Genomic DNA, 19,441 nt, shown 5'->3' on the forward strand with positions numbered 1-19,441 from the left:
TAAAAAGTCCCTGGATATTCCAGTTTGAGTCTCTACAGCTTTATAAAATATATTCTTTGGGTTTTTAAAAAAAATTCAACTGCTATTTTTTCGAAATTTTAAAAAAGAAAAAAAAATAGTTTACAACATATGTAAATTTATTCAAAGTTTGGCCATTGTTAGCTATGAACTTTTCCCATCTTTCTGGCTACATATGGATTGCGAGCCAAAAGAACATCTCATCTTTGGAGGACAAGACGAATAATGCCAATATCAGATACACTGTTCGAAACTGAATCGTAGCCCAGAGAGAGCGTTCTACATCTATCGAAATAAATATTCTAAATAGTTTTTAACAATTACTGCAATATGTGGTCGAGCGTTGTCATGATGGAATATTATGGTCTGGCCGAATATTCTTGGTCTTCAAATTATTTTGGCTAGCCTGGGCGATCTTTGTCTTCCATGTCAAAATCACCACTTCTGAACCACACAAACCAGCTCTAGTACGTTGAAACAGACTTTTTCAGAAAGTAGTATTTCTACTACTATTTTAAATAAGTAGTATTTCTACTACTCTTTTGAAAAAGTATTATTTTAAAAGTACTATTTTTAAAAATGTAGTAATTCTACTACTATTTTTTAAAAAAGTAGAATTTCTGTTACTATTTTGAGAAAGTAGTATTTTTACTACTATTTTTTAAAAAAGTAGTATTTCTACTATTTTCTAAAAAGTAGTATTTCTACTACTATTTTAGAAAAAAGTAGTATTTCTATTACTATTTTTTAAAAAAGTAGTATTTCTAAAACTATTTCAGTTCTACATACTGCAAATCGCTGCAACAAACACAAAACCAAATTTTGAAGATACTATTTAAAAATCTCCAGTACAACAAACGATTTACTAACTACGACCTGGTTTACGGTAACACAGCCAATAATATAAACACAAACAACTCTACGAATAACAACTATCCAAACAACAACACCTCAAACTCCAACATCCAGAATCGCAGAAACTTGAACGCAAACAAAATAGAAAGTAATAGCATTAATAGGAGCAACAACATCAGCCCAAATAATAACATCGGTACCCAGCTAGGAATACTCAACGTCAAAAGTATATATTACACCACACTTTTTAATGAATTTTATAAAGACGACTGATTCCTAAAACCACTAGACCATACATACAGCACACGACTTCGTACTGAAGGAAGATACAAAGTTGAGCGCTACAGAAACAACTATGGCAAAAACACCTTAGCCGTTATATTACCTACAATTTTCAACAAGTTACCGTTATATCTACTTAATATAACTAATATTTATAAAAGAAAATCATTATTAAAATTACATTTTATATCCTCGCAATGTATTTAAACATTTTAATATCTAAACATAATATGTATATATATTTTTTAATAAAATTATTTGAGTCCATATTTTTATTTTTGTATCCTGCAGACAAGCGGAATGGCTTCGCGGGATTAGAACTAAGTTAAATATGTAAACAAATTTTTTAAATGAAATAAAAAAAAAAAAATATTTTTTTACTACTATTTTTAAAAAAAAGTAGTATTTCTACTACTATTTTTTTAAAAAAGTAGTATTTTTATTACTATTTTTAAAAATAGTAGTATTTTTACTACTATTTTTTTAAAAAAAGTACTATTTCTAGTACTATTTTTTTAAAAAAGTAGTATTTCTACTACTATTTTCTAAAAAAGTAGTATTTTTGCTACTATTTTTTAAAATAAGTATTTGTACTATTTTTTTAAAAAAATTAGTATTTCTACTACTATTTTTTTAAAAAAGTAGTATTTCTACTACAATTTTCATTAATAAAAGTAGTATTTCTACTACTATTTTTTTAAAAAAGTAGTATTTCTACTACAATTTTCATTAAAAAAAGTAGAATTTCTACTACTATTTTTTGTAAAAAAGTAGTATTTCTACTACTATTTTTTTTGAAAAAGTTGTATTTCTACTACTATTTTTTAAAAAAAAAGTAGTATTTCTACTACTATTTTTTTAAAAAAGTAGTATTTCTACTACTATTTTTTTTAAAAAAGTAGTATTTCTACTACTATTTTTTTAAAAAAAAGTAGTATTTCTACTACTATTTTTTAAGATAGTAGTATGTATTTTTATTACTATTTTAAAAAAGTAGTATTTCTAATACTTTTTTTTAAGAAAGTAGTATTTCTACTACTATTTTTTTTAAAAAAAAGTAGTATTTCTACTACTATTGTTTTAAAAAAGTAGTATTTTTACTACTATTTTTTTTAAAAAAGTAGTGTTTCTACTACTATTTTTTAAAAAAAGTAGTATTTTTACTAGTATTTTTAAAAAAGTAGTATTTTTACTACTATTTTTAAAAAAAGTAGTATTTTTACTACTGTTTTTAAAAAAAGTAGTATTTTTACTACTACTTTTTTTAAAAAAGTAGTATTTCTACTACTGTTTTTGTAAGGTAGTACTTTTACAACTATTTTTAAAAAAAGTATTAATTTTACTACTATTTTTTTAAAAAAATAGTATTTCTACCAATATTTTTTTATAAAAGTAGTATTTCTACTACTGTTTTAAAAAATTAGTATTTCTACTACTATTTTAAAAAAGTAGTATTTCTACTACTATTTTAATAAAGTAGTATTTCTACTACTATTTTAACCCAAATTTTTAATCACCAAAATTTTTTTTTGTCGTAAAATTGATTTTACTAATAAATTTAAAAAAAAAACTGAAAAAGAAATTTTGAAAATAAATTTTTCCATAATAAATTAAAAAAAAATTTGAAAAATAAATTTTTTTTTAAATTTTGTATACCTAAAAATATTTTTGAAATTTTTATTTTAAAGTTAATATTAAAATCTGAGGTGTTAAAATGTTCCGCAAAAATATTATTCGTGAAATTTTACTATAAGTCCCTGAATACACCAAAACGGAAAATTCAACCAGAAAGTCAGATATAAGTCGCAACATAAGAGAGCTTAGGGTTAATTTCGAATTTATTAAGAATTTTATTTTAAAGTATACCCAAAAATTTAGCATTAAAAATAATAGTTTAAATTTAACTAAAATCACTAATATCTGTATTATATTACATTCGATAGCAAATTTGGATAGGAAGTATTCATTAATTACATTTTTTTAGCTCTCGGCAATTCCACTTCATTTATTGGTTGGACCTTGTAATTGTGGAAAAAATTTGATTTTGTTGTATATAAAAAGTGCGACAAAAAAGGTTGGGTATATCCCAATTTATGATTCGGCCCTACCGTTTGTTATCTTCTAACTCGTTTTTTTAATATACATACATAGATATACATATGTTTTTCTATAAGACAGAAGTATTTATATCCCCATCCCTTTTGCTTAGCATTTACTGTATTAATATAACAATAAAATAATTCCACAATTTACATTGTCTGCTTGTTTAAATGTTAATTTAATATCAATTTCATGGCGTTACTGTATTGACTCTAGTTGCCATGGTGAATTCGTGCGAAAATAATAAGAAAAATGCGTTAAATTTTTGTAAGGATCCAATAAAATAAAGACAAAATACATTTGCAAATAAGTACCTAAATTTGCTTGAAAAAAGAAAACAGTTTTTTGTTTTCTAAAATCCCTGAAGTAGTTAAATTAAATTGATTTTATTTGGTTTCTCTCCAACTACTTACTACAGCCTATTGCTAAAAGGCAGTGAATATCATGACAAAAGTATCTGTGTGTGTCTTTATACTTAATGCATTAGAGGTCGTTATAGAGTCTGGCACTAAGTCTGGGGCAAAACAAAAAGACAGAGACACACACAATTAGTTAAATAGCTAGAAAGAAAAAGCTGTAAACATCTATCTATCTATCCATCCAGCCATTCAACCATTGATTTGAATGGACTCTTGTCGTTTACGTGTAAATGGTTAAAATGAGGTGGTTTCCATTTGATTTGATGTCAACAACTGAGCAGCGGCATCATTAGCAAACGAAACGAATGGAATGGAAAGGAAGGAGAGCTTTTTAGACAAAATGGTAATTTTGATTGAAATGTAGTTGAGAATCTATTTAACGCAGTAACCAATGGAGTGACTGACACTCACACACACACATACTTTACTGGTTACTCTCACCACATGTATGCCTGCACTTGATGTGTATTAAACAGGAAATGACCACAAATACATTTACATGTTGCTCAAAACAGAACACAGCAGTAGTTGTGTAAGTGACTTTGTGTGTGTGTGTGAGTATGGGTTTGATTACTGGCAAGTGTGTGTGTGTTTGTGTTTTTGTCATCAAAGTAACCATTTAACCGAATATTGAGATGTGTAATTGTTTTGTTTTTACAGTTTTCCCTTAGTTTTTTGAATTTTTATTGTTGTGCTCAGTGTGAGAGATTAATTATTATTCTGTTTGTTTTTTTGTATTTGTTGCTTTTTAGTTGTTCTTGTCTCCATGTGATATGTATTTTATTTGAATATTTTATTGTTTTAAAAGCCAACTTGTTACGAGTAATAAAAATTGATTTTATTGTATTAACTATCATGTATACATTAATATAGTATGTATAAAGTATTATTGTTTATAGACCTTGATTTACATTGAAGCATATGGACACATGTCGCTTTTTCCTGTCTAAGTGTAGATTAACGAGCTTTTTTTAAATATCCTTTATATTGTAATTAATATCAGTTTGTCCATGAACATACAGCAGAACTTTAATTTACACAGTACTATTTGTTAAAACATGTTTAGGGTTGATTCTAAGGTGGATAATATTGATGGAAATGGCTTTAAAATTGTGCTTTGAAGTAATGCAAATTTGGACAATAAACATTTTTCTAAAAAGAGATCTTCTTCTGATATTTTGTTTACAAACAATATAAATACTTTAAAAATTTATTTAATAACAAAGAAAAAGTACTTAAATAAAGAACCAAAGTAAACCAAATCTATATTATTTAAATTTCAATTAACAAAAAGTACCATAATTCACAAAAGTACTTTTGTTGAAAAAAGTACCATTATTTGATAACCAAAGAAGAGGTGTTAAAAAACTATATTATTTTAAAACAATCTAGTTATTAAAATATCATATACACAAATGAGGAAAATGTAATTTTTCTATAAAACTACTTAATTCAAAAAGCTATTATTTATAGCAGTCCTAAAAATTTCCATCTATTATAAATTTTTTTATAAAAACATTCTTTTTTTTGTTAATAAATAGTGCTTTTTAAGTAAGTACTTTTTTCTGGTCAAAACAAAATAGGTCTTTTATAAAAAAGTACCAAATTTTAAATGAAATGAATTAAATACATTTCTGTGAATTTTTGCTACCATGTTCGAAAAGTACTAAAATTACTACAATAAAGTACGTTTACTTAATTTACATGAAATATTAGTACATTAAGCGGCTTAAAAAACCAAAATATTGTCCAGAAACTAGAAAAAAATACATTATTTTTACTATAAAAAGTTATTTTTTCGGAAAAGGTACTTTTTAAAAAAAAAATACTTTTTTGTAATTTGATACCTTTTCTCAATTAGAATTTTATTTTTGTTAATAATACGATATATTTACTTTAATAAAATTAATTTAGTGGTAAAGCACTTAATTTAGGAATTTTAAATTTTTCTCATATCGCTGGCTTAACATGCAAAGGCTCTAAGTCCACTTTTTTAGAAATTGAGATTTTAATGCAGTAATGTATAAAAGTAAAAATACATTGATTACAAAGAAAAAAATTGGAGTTATCTCGCATTTTGTTTTTGTTTTGTAGTGATGAGCAAAAGCGCTTAGTCCAATTTATCACAAGAAAAAGCTCTAAGTCTCTTTAAAAAGTACAGTTTAACTATTTCTGTCAAATTGTTCAATGACATGTATTCAAACAAGTAAGAAAAAATGGTCGGTCAAATATTTTTCTTTTAAAATTTCAATAATTTATTTTCGGAAGAGGGTCTTATTTGGGAACTATGACTAATTATGGACCGATCGCCATGAAAGTTATTTGCGTTGAATTTTATTATGTAGTAATCTTTCTATATATAGAAAAGTACTTATGTATTTTGAAAATGTATTTTTTTTTTAAAATATAAATTTTTCTTGTTTAAATAAATTTTTTTATGCTATAAATAGTTAATTTTGGAATAGGTACTTTTTGGAAAAAAGTACGTTTTAGTAATATGGTACTTTTTATTTATTAAAATAAATTTTTAGGGATAAGCACCAAATTAAAATAATATTATGTTTTTCGAAATTTTTTTTTAAATTTAAATTTTTTTTTTTTTAAATTTTCAAAATTATTTTTTTTTTTTAATTTTAATTTTTTTTTGCTTTTAATATTTAGCGAAAAAAACTTTTGGTGAAAAAAAATCGGGTTAAAAAATATTTTTCCGATTTTGAGTCATTGGAGGTCCAACTTACTATGGTTTTATATACGCCATTGCAACGGTGTTTGAAATATCTATTATTAGATATCCATCTCCCATATGATGTAAATTAAAAAAATAGAGTCCTCAAATTTTTCACGTTTTTATAAATATTTGAGGAAAATATTAGCGGATTATTGATAGTAGGCGTGGCACGGTCAAGACCGACCATATGATACCCTACACTAAGTAAAAGACCAAAAACATTTTTCTTTTAAAATTTCAATAATTTATATTTTTGAGTGATTTTAGGAAGTGGGCCTTATATGGGGGCTATGACCAAGTATGGACCGATCATCATGAAATTAGGTCGTGTGATTTATGTCTGTATGAAAGTTTACTATGTTGAATTTTGTGAGTATACCAACATTTTTAAGCGATTTATGCACGTTAACGTGATTTTCGGAAGCGGGTCTATATGGGAGCTATGACTAATTATGGACGGATCGTAACAAAATTTGGTGACATGAATTTTGTATATATAGAACTTATTTGGAGAGCAATTTGTGGAGATACATTTATAAATTGAACATTTATGACGGATAAAGTCCAATTTCGGAAGGACATTTGTATAGGGGCTAGGTGAAATAATGGACCGATTTCAGCCAGTTTCTATAGGCTTAGTCCTTGGGCCGAAAAAATAATATGTACCAAATTTGATCGAAATGTCTTTAAAATTGCGACCTGTACTCTGCGCAAAAGGTTTACATGGACAGCCAGCAAACCAACCGAACGGACGGACATCGTTTAATCGACTCAGAAAGTGATTCTAAGTCGATCGGTATACTTTAAGGTGGGTGTTAGACTAATACTTTTGGGCGTTACAAACATCTGCACAAGCGCATAATACCCTCCCACTATGGTGGTGTAGGGTATAATAATATAAAGCATATAATGTACAACAAAGCTTAGTGTAGGAGTTAAAGGTACTTTTAGAATTCATTATTCTTATCAAATGAATGAAGAAACAGTAGAGGTTTGAAATGTATTTATTTAGAAAATTATTACTTAAAAAAAAAGTATTTTTTTCAGATATATGCAATATGAACAAATAAAATTTTCTTTTGCCGAAAAACTACCAGATTTTGTTTAAAAATTCATGTAAGTCCACACTGTGAAGTATTTGCTGCAAAAATGTTTAAATTCTTTTTTGAAACTGTATTCGTGTCCACACGTGTCCACACGTGTCCACAGCAATGACCTAAAATGCCACCAAAAAATTATTTAGCTTGTTCTAAGAAGGGCAACCCGTGCCGACTTTCGATTTAGTTTTGAGGTGAAAAGAGAAAAATGCATTTTTTTTGATTTTTTTTTTAAATTTTTCCCATTAAATAATTACTTTTGCCATTTAATTTAAAAGAATCGAAATGTGTACGTAATTGTCGTTCTAATGAGATATAAAAGACAACAATTGGTTGAAAAATGTTATTAAAAAATCGACAGGCCATTAACGTGTCTCAGGCCACTAGAACAAGAAATTTAGGAACAAAATTAACATATTTTGAGAAGTATTAAAATAAAAGCTTATTTTTACTTAAAATATATGCGTATTTACTTGTATATTTACTTTTATCTTCATAGGATACAGTTAACTTATTCGATGGCATAACCAAAAAAATATATATTTTTTAACGGCAGTTTCAAAACTCCATTTTCAAATTTTTAAAAATTTTGTTAAACAAATTTCAGAATTTTTTGATCATCACATGGGGATTTATTTACAACATAATAGGGAATAAAAATGTGAAAAAAATATGTCAAAACCTCCTATAGTTTTTCCGTACCTGCGATTTTCATTTTAAGATTTTCGAGAAAAAACAAATTTTTTGGTCATATTTTGGCGAATAAGCCCAATTTCCTTACTGTTATTAATTTTAAGTAAAATCTGTACAGAATATTATAGTACAGGTAATTCTAAATATAGTCTGAAAGTTTTCCTAAAATCGGAAAATGTTAACCCTTAAATCGTGAAGGTCAAATGTAAAATTTTTCAATATTTGGAATTTCTAATTTAAAGATAGCGAAATGTTATATATTTTTTGGCCGATTTTGATGAAACCTAAGAAAAATATAACATGAGGTCTAGTATTTACAATAACAGTACAAAAATGAAATTAACCGTTAAGAGTACTTGGGGTCAAAATGATTGTGTTTTTCGTGATTTTAAAAGTTCTACACACTAGATTTATCTAGATATTTACTTAAATAGGATTTTTTCTATATTTTCCTCAAAGTGATCCTTTGCCAAACCGATTTATGTGTTATATAGCGTTGAAACAGTACTTAAAACACCTTCCATTTGATGTCTATATTGTTAAAATACAGATCTTCATATTGTTAAAATACAGATCTTCAAACATATTTGCATACTTAAAGCCACACCCAATCGAAAGTATGCTTAGAAAAAAAAAATATAAATAAGAAGTTATAATTTTGAATATATAAGGAAATAGTATGTAAGTATTTATCATTTTCATTAGCGCCCTTCTAATTCGTTTTAAACCTTTACTTAAAAAACCCCTCGTTATCTGCAACAAATTCAATTATTAGCTTTTTTTTTGTGACATTTACCATGTGTGGGGGCATTTTGTTGTTTTATTTTTTAATTGAATTTATTGTTTTAATTATAGTAATTTTATTTTATAATTTTTTGTTTGTTTGTTCAACATATACTTAATATATGAGCCATCATTCGATCTCCATCCGAACCAAAGTGAAAAAATGTGTGTTTGTAAAAGTAAAAGTTGTTGCAAATTGTGTTTTTAGTGATTTTAAAAATACAATTAATAAAACACATCATATGAGAACGATGATGCTGTTGTTGTTGTTTTTATTTGTTTAATTTTTATTAAATAAATTAATGAGATTATGAAACGTTTTTTGTGGTTAATTTTTAATTAAAAACATGTTAGTCTGTCTGGTTAACGGGTGGTACTCAGTTTAAGGCTGCATATTGGCAGTCAATGTAAAAGTTTGAGTAATAAATTTTGTTTATATGAAAACCATTATTTGGCTTTGGCAAAGTTTATTAATCCTGTACATAAAGTAACACACATGTGGGTATGTATTTGTATTATATTTATCTATCTATTTATTGGGCTAATATCAATATTGTTTTTGGCACATGAAATTATTATGTACTTAAAACATTTATGTATTTAACTTTTTCGGTTTTTTTTCTGCCTTTTTTGAGTAAAATAAAACAAGAGTATGGAATAGAAAAAATAAGTATGTCATCACAAGTCATTGCACTTACCATTGATGGGTGAAAATATATTTAAATATAGACAGTCTTCTGATTGATTTTCCAGATGTGGCAATAGTCTTTTTAAATATTCTAAGCGTCCTTTTGGCATTTTCTCCAGTGCAGCCGTTTCATTTTGTATATTTGGCAAACGTTGTGGGCATACGGGACTGTATGTATCCGATATACGTATTCCGTCCCAGGGAGCTGGTGCACGTGTAGGACTAAATCTGCAAATATGAACAAAAATAAAAATAGTAATATTGAGAATTAAGATAAGAAGAGCAATATAAATGTGGTATATAAGTATATTTAAAGGAAATTAACAATAAGCAATTCTGTCGAAGAGCAGCAAGAAAATAATGTATAATTTAGATATATAAGTTTAAAAATATTAAATAAATTTATTTTGTAGATAGCACTTGTATTCTAAAAATTTTTAAAAATATTCATTCAAAGAAATTTTAAAGTTAATTTTTGTTAAAGTCGACTTTATTTTTAAATAGAACATTTGTTTTTTACGTACCATAAAAAATATTTTAAAAAAGCTTTCAAAACGTTTTCCAGCTCATACATTCAAATATTTTTCAATGAATGTAAATAAAAAAAAAGAAATTGCAAAACAAAAAGCATTTTTTTGAAATAATAAAACAACATTTTTAATTATATTGAAAATTTGTTTTATGGTACGAAATTTGAAATAATAGTTAATTTTATGGACTTAAAATCGACTTTATGGCTTTTGTTTTAAGGGTGATTTTTTTTTTTAATTTTTATCTACTTGGAATTGCAAATAAAAGTTTGTTCATTTTGTTTGTGATACACAAAAATATCGTTTCTAGTTTAAGCTTAATTTCAATTTTTTTTTGTGTGGAATACAAATAGGATTGTTCCAATTAGTCTTCTATTTACAAAAGAGAGTCCCAAATTTTATTTCTTAGTTTAGTTTAATTAGATTATAGCTTTATGAACACGTGTGTTTAAGTAATATAAAAAAATATATTTAGTTTTTCAGTAACAAAAGTTTTGTCAGAGGTTTTCTTCAAAAAGCTTTTTTACTTAAAACATTTTGCATCCAAAAATATATGTTTACATTAGAGTTCGTTTGTGACTAGGTCGCGTCATTTGATTTTCGGGTATCATAATTTTTCTGAAGGTTTTTGCGTAAATAAAAATAATGGCGTCCTGTTTTTTGGAAAATTTTGACTCCTTGTGGTGGTTCAACGCACCTAAAGTCGCGCATTTTGAGCACATTTTTCTGTAGAACTAAAACGGTTGAATATATTGCAAGTCGAATTTCACTAGTCGATTGTGCATCAAAAATTAATATAATTGATGTTATTTGAATCCTTAAAAATAGTTCCAAAAAATAGAAAAGAAAGTGATAGAAAAAGATATTGATGCCGTTTTGCTAAGCTTAAAATGGCTTTTCATCGTGCCTGTTTAAAAAAACTAAAATTCTTTTTGCTATTTTTTTATGAGATTTGCGTCCCCTGTTGTGGGTTTTCGGAACTATTTTTAAGGACTCAAAAAACATCAGTTATATTAATTTTTGATTCAGAATCGACTGGTGAATTCAGATTTACAATATATTCAATCGTTTTTGCTCTACAGAAAAATGAGCTCAAAATGCGCGTATTTAGGTGCGTTAAACCACCACAAGGAGTGAAAATTTTCCAAAAAAAAGGACGCCATTATTTTTATTTACGCAAAAACCTTCAGAAAAATGATGATAACCGCAAATCAAATTTTTGAAATTAACTCTAGTTTACATAAAGCATTTTTCCCAAAAAAGCTGTTTTACTAAAAACTTTCACTAAAAAAGTTTTTTCAGAAAAAAAACAGTTTTTTTTACTAAAGTTTTTTTCACCAAAAAAGCTTTTACTAAAAATGTTTCTTCACCAAAAAAAGCTTTTATTAAACATTTTTTACCACAAAAGCTTTTACTAAAGTTTTTTCACCAAAAAAGCTTTTACTGAAAGATTTTTTTTTTCACCAAAAAAGAATTTTACTAAAAGTTTTTTCACCAAAAAATTTGTTTTACTACAATAAGTTTTCACCAAAAAAGATTTTAACGAAAAAAAAGTTTTCACACAAAAAGCTTTTACTAAAAGAGTTTTTTCACCAAAAAAAACAGTTTTACAAAAAAATTGTCACCGGTAGTTTTTTTATTAAAAAAGTTTTTCACCAAAAAAGTTTTTTTTTTAGCAAAAAAGCTTTTTTACTTAAAATATTTTTCACCAAAACAGCTTTGAACAAAAAAGTATTTTTACTAAAAAGTTTTTTATTACAAAAGTTTTCACCAAAAAGCTAATAGCTAAAACAGTTTTTTCCTCAAAAAGCTTTTACTAAAAAAGTTAAACTCTTGCAAAATAAAAACTTTTTAAAAAAACAGTTTTCACTGAATAAATTTTAAGAGCAGCGATTTTCTGTTTTTTACAGAAAGGGCTTTCCACCATTTTTTCACAAAAAAAAATTGTTGATTAATTATGGAAGCTGTTTTAACCAAAACAAATTTTTTTATTAAAATAACTTTATTTCAAGAAAATTTTTCACATATTTCTTTCATTCATAAAGCTTTTTTCACTTAAAAATATTTTGTACAAAAGGGAAAAGGTTTCCTGTAGCAAACAAGAGAAATGCGCATAGGAACTAGCTTATCCCCCAAAAATAGATTGGGAATTTAGCGCACTATATTCTTACCAAAATACTTTGTTTTTTTAATTTTATTGAAAAAAAAAATCAATATAAAAATAAATTTTTTCATTAACAAGGGTTTAGTTAGAAGATTTTCTTTGTTTCGCCAAATACAATTCTCTGTTTTATCATGAAATAATTTAAATTTGTATTCCAATTTCTGGCAAGTACAGCTCTAAGCGAAAGTTTTCTTAGAAATTTCTGATTAAAAATCATCAAAACTACCAAAATTCATGCTAAACCTAAATAGAATTCAGAATAAAAATTAAAAAATCTGACCTCCTACACAATTTTAAATTTTGTGAAACACACATAGATAAATTTAAACAAGGACACAGTTAAACATAAAAATATAATGATGGGTCAACATGTCGTTTTTGATGATGATGATACTGTTTGTAAATTTGTTGCTATTACCACAATCAAAGTGTAGAGTAAACAAATTGTGGTACAAACATAGACAACTGGGTGGTAAGGTAGGTAGAAGAAGAAGGTTTAATAAAAATTTCACCCCTCAAACATTAACATCACTATACTTTTCATACTTGTAACTCTGTATCAGTGTCACATACAATTTAAATATGATTTTATATTAAAGACAACCAACCTTATGCCATCATATTATTTTTTTTTTGATATTTTTGTTATTAAAACATTATTTCTGTTTCATTTTTGTGGCTTTGAGTGACTGGCTGGCTGGTTGGTTGGTTGCTGGCGGTTTGATGAGTTGTTTGTTTTTTGTATATTATTTTTTTTTGATGTATTTCATTTACAAAATATTCCAACAGCTGTTGCTACACATTCAAATCCTATTTCTAATTTTAAGTCCCTTTTTATTTCAAACACCCCTTCTCCAGGAAAACAAGAATCCTTATTATTTCAAGTTTTTTTATTTATATTTTTGGGGCGCAATGCTTTCGCTTCTCATTTGGGTTTAGTGTCACACGCAATTACAGGAATTTCGGAATTTGTTAACAAACAATAAAAAGCAATAAAAAAATAAAATATTATAAAAAGCAAAATAAAATGTAAAATCGTAAAACAAGCAGCGGGAAAAACCCATGTTAAGCGGATCATGTTTTTAAAACGTAAACAACAGAACGCCATTCTAGCAGAGGAACAAGAAACAAAAATAACATCCGAAAAACAAACAATCAGCCAGTCACCCAGAACCAGCCATGTTTTTTTTACATATTGAATTAAACATAATTTGGGCAAATATTCAAAAGGTATTTTGTTGGTTAATTTTATTTTTATTTTTTTTTAAGTTGGGCTGCAAAATACAAGTACTTTGTTTTTTCATATTATGTATATAAGTATTGTTTATTTTTACATTTCATATCATTTGTGTTCAATTTCTGGGGATATTTTGTAAAAGTGCGTGTTGTACACTTTTAATTTGATTAAATCATTAAAATGGAAAAACAACCAACCACCGACTTTCATGTTAACCATCCCAATATTTATAAAAAAGATTGTTTGATTGTTAACTTTTTTATAAAAAGTGCTTGAGTTTTTTCCCGTAATAACATCTATGTTAATGTTTGAAATAACCCATATTTTGAGGAAATTATTCTGTACATTCTACTTGTTGTAAAGTTGTTTAGTAAATTTTAAAATATATTTTTTATTTATTTATTTATTCATATCAACATTTTTGATAACGAACAAACAAACGAGCTTTTGGGTTAACAAATAGTTAATAAAAGATGCTGTAATCAGTTAGGATGCTAAAATTTCATATCTTTAATTATAGCTAAAATTTTCTGTAACGCTGCTATTAAGGCCCTTTTTGTTGAAAGCCTTAATTATTCATGGAACAACGATTATGACTTTAGGTTACTGAAACCTATTCTTCGATCTTATAGGAAGACAAAAGCTTTTGAAAGTCACACGAAGTCCACATAAATTATATTCATCTATATCGTAAATGTGTCTCATTACGTTCGCAGAAAATAGAGGAGCCAAAATTTCGTTCGAGTCATCGTACGGATAGAAAGGAAAAATAGAACGAAACTTGTTTGTGAAAAAAACTTGAAATGCTTGGAGAAGAAGCTTTTTAGTAAAAGAGATTTATTGGTGAATAAATCTTTTTAATGATGTAATCTCTTTTGGAGAAAACGCTGTTTGACGATGAAAGCTTTTTCCCCGAAAAAGCTTTTTAGTTATAATAGAATTTAAAGAAAATATATTTTTGGTATTTTGAAAACAAAGCTGTATTAAATAGCTTCATTAGTAAAAGTGACAAATTCTGTGTTTTTCTAGAAAATGTTTTTTGATGATAAATCCTTTATTGGGGAAAAAAACATTTTTATGCTAGAAGCTCTCTTATGGAAAAAGGCTGTTTTGTTGTAAAAATATTTGTATTTTATTGGTGAAAAATCTTAATTTTTTTTTTATTACCTTATCTTTAGTGTTAAAAAAGGTTTTTGGTGATAAAACATCATTGGTCAAAAAGTATTTTGATGATAAAATATGAAAATTCCTTATTTATAAAACTTTTTTGTTGCAGAAAACGCTGTTTGAAGCTTTATTTGTGAAAACGATTTTTTATTGTAAAAGCTTTTCAAGTGGAATGTTTGTTTTCTTTGAACATTTTGTAAAATGATAAATGCTGTATCATTTATGAAAGCTTTTATTCACTAAAACCTTTTATCCAATAAAGCTTTTATTCACTAAAAGCTTTATTGGTGAAAAAGCTTCTAGACTGTGAACGATTTAAGGAAACATTTTCTTAAAATGGTGGAAAAACTTTTTGATGATAAAAGCTTTTTGTTTATAAAAGCTTTATTTGTGAAAAAGCTTTTCCATTTTAAAAGCTTTATTTGTGAAAAAGCTTTCTCATTTTAAAAGTTTTATTTGTGAAAAAGTTTTCTCATTTTAAAAGCTTTATTTGTGAAAAAGCTTTCTCATTTTAAAAGCTTTATTTGTGAAAAAGCTTTCTCATTTTAAAAAGCTTTATTTGTAAAATAGCTATTTGATTGCAAATGCTTTTATGGATAACGATTTTTTTATTTAAAATTTGTGCTTATAATAATAAAAGCTGTTTTTATTGATGACATATTTATTTTTGAAACGATTTTCTATTTAAAAAAATTTTATTTTCATTGTCTAAACAGATTTTCTCTTTATCCAAATTTACAAAATTACATTTGTAGTCGGAGATAAGCCATCCTATTGTAATTGGGAGTGTTAGAATATATAAAATCTCTGTTTATTGTTGTTTTTTTGTCCAAGCTTTGATATTTTTTTATAAGTAAAGCTTGAACCTTTGGTAGATAGGGCTAGCTTATTCCGCAAGAATAAATTTCAGAGAATTTATCGATAATTAAATTGGGAATTTAGCACATTAAAACTAAATCTTAATATAAAATAGATTTTTTGTTCCCAAAAAAAACGTTTGATTATTTTGGTTAAAAGCTTTTGTTTTGTTAAAGATAAGTTCACAGTTAAATATATGAAAAATTTTATTGGAGAGGAAAGCTCATTATAATGCTTTGCCACAAAAATGATATGGCGGAGAAATAGTTTGGCAAATATAATTTAGTGGAGGTTTTATGGTGAAAAAGCCATATAATAGAAAAGCTTTTTTTTATAAACAATTTTTATCTTGCAGATGTTTTTGTTGAAAAAGTTAATTTTGGAATATAAATTTTTTAATGCTTTTTGGGAACAAAACTTTGTTGGAAATCTAATTTTTTGTTGTGCCTTTTTTAGAACTAAAAACCTCCTTCAAATGAAAATTCTTTAAAACATATAAAAAAATTAAAACCTAAGTACACACTTTCACTATTCATACTCATTCTTAGTCATAATGGTGTTCAGTTAATTCATTTGTGATATTCTTAACACAAAAAATCTACAATATAAATTTAATATTGTAATTGCATGAATATAAAATTGTCCAACCATATGTTGCTTTTTCACTGCAAAAAAAAAAAAAATAGTGCACAAGAGAAAAAAAAGAAATGACACTCACCTATTTTGTTTGGTGGGTGGCGTGGCATATGGGACACCCAGAAATACCTCAACCGAACGCAAAAACCGATAATTGTCCAGTGGCAGTATTAGGCCATGCAAACGACCGTAGCGTGTTTGAACGATACGATGACCGAGACGTAGATTTTTATAAATGTCCGATTTGGAGGCCTGTATATTGAGAGCGGGTGATGATTGTATCAAGGCGGAGAGACAAAATAATATTAGGGTGGCGGTTAAAGAATGCCAGCGACGTTGATGGCGCCACCACCACATTTGCTTAAAGCTACAACGACAACTTGTTGTTAAAGTTGCTGTTGTTGCGGGAGTTGTTGTAGTTGTTGCTGTTGCTGTCGTAGTTGGAATTCTAGTGTAAAGTAGTTCTGTTGCTGCAGCTAAAGTATTAGCTATTTTTGTAGTGGCTGTTGTTGTTGGTGTTTGTTGAGCAGCAGCAGCTGCTGTCGTTGACAGTGATTTTTTGCATGTTTTTAATGATTTTGTTTTTGTAGTTTGTGCTGGTGTATTTTGTGTTTTACAGTCTTTAGTTGTTGTTGTTGTGTTGTTGTGTATTTTCAGCAGTTTTTGTGTTTCTTGTTTTGTTGTTGCTGCCGTTTTCAAGCAATTGCAGTTTGTCAGCCGCATAATGTTGGTTTATTGGAGTTTTATTTTTGTTTTTTTCTTTTTTATTTCTACTTTATTGCAGTTTTTGTTTTAGTTGTTGTTGGTTTTGTTAGTTTAACAACTATTTTTGTTTGTTTTTCTTTTTCTATTCATTTGTTGTTACAGTTTAACATGGCATTTGTTTTAGTTTTCCGTTTTTCTATCTGTCTGTCTGTCAGACTGCCTGCTAGTGTTTATGTTTTTAGCAACAACACATTGGCTTTTTCCCATCGAATTCGATTTTGTTTTTATGTTATTTTCTATTATTTTTCTTTGTTATTGCATAAATTTTAAGTTGAATTTTGTTATTGTTATTGTTGTTGGCTGTTATTCTGCGGTATTCATAGTTTTATATCTATCGTTTTCAAAGCCAATATTTATTGTTAAAGCAAAATGTTTGTGAAATTTCATTTTATTTTTGCTGGGTTTTTCTCATATTATTTTCGTTTTTTTTTTTGTTATTTTTCTGGTTGTTTGCTGCAGATGTCTGTTTAAATAGTATAATGTAAATTTTAGTGTTTTTGATAACAATTTTTGTAGTTATTGATGTTTTTCACATTTCATAGCGTTTAACTAATGGCAGTTTTCGGAAATGTTGTCTATTGTTTCAACATTTCTTTTTTTTTTGTATTTTCATTGAGCAGCATCTGTAAATACAAGAAAATAAATAAAAATGTTATTAAAATTTATGAGCTGTTATCATTATTGCAATTAAAATCAGTAAAAATGACAAGTGAAAAATAAGGTTTTTAAATCTACTCCTTAAAGTATGCTTTGAATATTAATTTATGTAACGATAGCGTATACGTGTTATGGAATAGTGAGTGAAATAAATATAAATCATACGTCCCATATTTATTAATGTTTAATTAATCTCCCTAAAAGTATGCACTTGTTATTTAAAACATCATGACGAATGAGTGTTAAGTATTAAATAAATGTTAATCATACGCACCAATATAAATTTGTTATTGATTTTCGCAGTATTTATTATAACACTCTTATATCTGATTCACTTGAGTCATTTATTGTCCGAAATACTGTGTATCAGCTATAACTATGACTTTTATATCTTTTAATTATACATCATTTGCGGGAAAATGTTTTATTAAATTTTTAATTTTACTATTACAGTTAGTTTTTATGTTGCATACTTTTCTGGTAAATGTTAAAACGTGTAATATTAAACACACACACAAACATTTATTGAAGTACAGCCAGTTGGAAAAATTAAATTAAACTATGATTAAATTTCAAACTACGGTAATCACTACAAATGTGCGGTAACACATGTTACAAATGTTTTTCAAAAATTTGTGTAAATTATGATGAGGTAAAAAAGGTATTTTTCTTTTTCTGTATCTTTCTCTTTCCCGCTATTTGTATCTATATGTCTGCTGTCAAATTATTTGTAATAAGAATTAAATTAGTGGTAGTTAACAGTTGACGCCATGAAGCAGGTGTTGAAAATGTGTTAAATGTTGGAGTTACAAAAAAAATTAAAAAAATTTTAATTTTTCAAGGTAGATTAAGGAAAGAAATCAAATACTAAAAAAACTAATGTTTAGATTTTCTTTCAGAAGAAAAACTATTGTTTTCAGCTTTCAAATAGAAGAAAATATTTAAGACTTTTATATTCGAAGCATGTTTTACATTTATTAAACCTGCATTATTGATTTGTGTCTTATATTATTCATATATTGATAATTTATGTAGTTGGTCAATTCATTTTCGGTTTGAAAATATTGAAATCAAAGGTGCAAAATATCTATGACTCTTTATTAAGTCCCTTCATTAAATACTAAAGTCGATCACAGGCATGACAATTCCTTCTGGCAAAAATTTGTGTTCAAGAAAATTTTGTCAGTCGAGCTAGATTTTTATTTAATTAAATTTTTTACTAAAATGTTTAGCCCTAAAGACATTCACCAAAAGCTTGTAGATTTTTTTTAATTTCCAATGAATTACCGAATTACATTTTGGTAATTGTTGTTACTTTCTAAATGTACCATGAAATTTAACTTTGAGTACCTGGCAACATATTGATAGAAGTACCAAAAAATGTATTAACGAATAGCTGAAATTTATTAAAAATTACTAGGAATATAAAAAATGAGTGGAATTGAAAAACGATTATAAGAAAATCATTTTAATTTGTAAAAGAATTATTTATATTTTGGGGGTGTATGACTTATAAATGCGGGATTTAAAATAGATGGCATATCTTTTGAACGTAGCTATTGTTTTTAAATACCTTATATGTCATTTTGAAGGCTATATATCTGTCATTTATTCTCACTTAGTTATTGAAAATTATAATATACACAACAACGCTTTTTTTACTAAGAAAGCGTCGAATTTTGTAATAACGAATCGTCATATGCAGGAAGTTTTGCTTTACTACTTTAATTTGAAAAAAAGTGCCGCTGCATACCGATTGTCCAT

At 26.6% G+C, this 19,441-nt stretch overlaps 1 protein-coding gene across 1 annotated transcript in view; it reads right to left on the bottom strand.

Moving 5' to 3' along the window:
* The window catches only part of Nlg4 (Neuroligin 4), a 207,505-nt gene extending 190,527 nt beyond the window's left edge, over positions 1 to 16,978 (bottom strand). Inside the window, exons 1-2 of the mRNA XM_065498841.1 lie at positions 16,338 to 16,978; positions 9,674 to 9,891 (exon numbers count right to left, since the gene is read on the bottom strand). Coding sequence (XP_065354913.1) covers positions 9,674 to 9,891; positions 16,338 to 16,978 — 859 coding nt within the window. The remainder of the gene's footprint in view (positions 1 to 9,673; positions 9,892 to 16,337) is intronic.
* Between the last annotated feature and the right edge of the window lie 2,463 nt (positions 16,979 to 19,441).

Source organism: Calliphora vicina, chromosome 1 (genome assembly GCF_958450345.1).
Source record: "Calliphora vicina chromosome 1, idCalVici1.1, whole genome shotgun sequence".
In the NCBI taxonomy this organism is placed as follows: Eukaryota; Metazoa; Arthropoda; class Insecta; order Diptera; family Calliphoridae; genus Calliphora; species Calliphora vicina.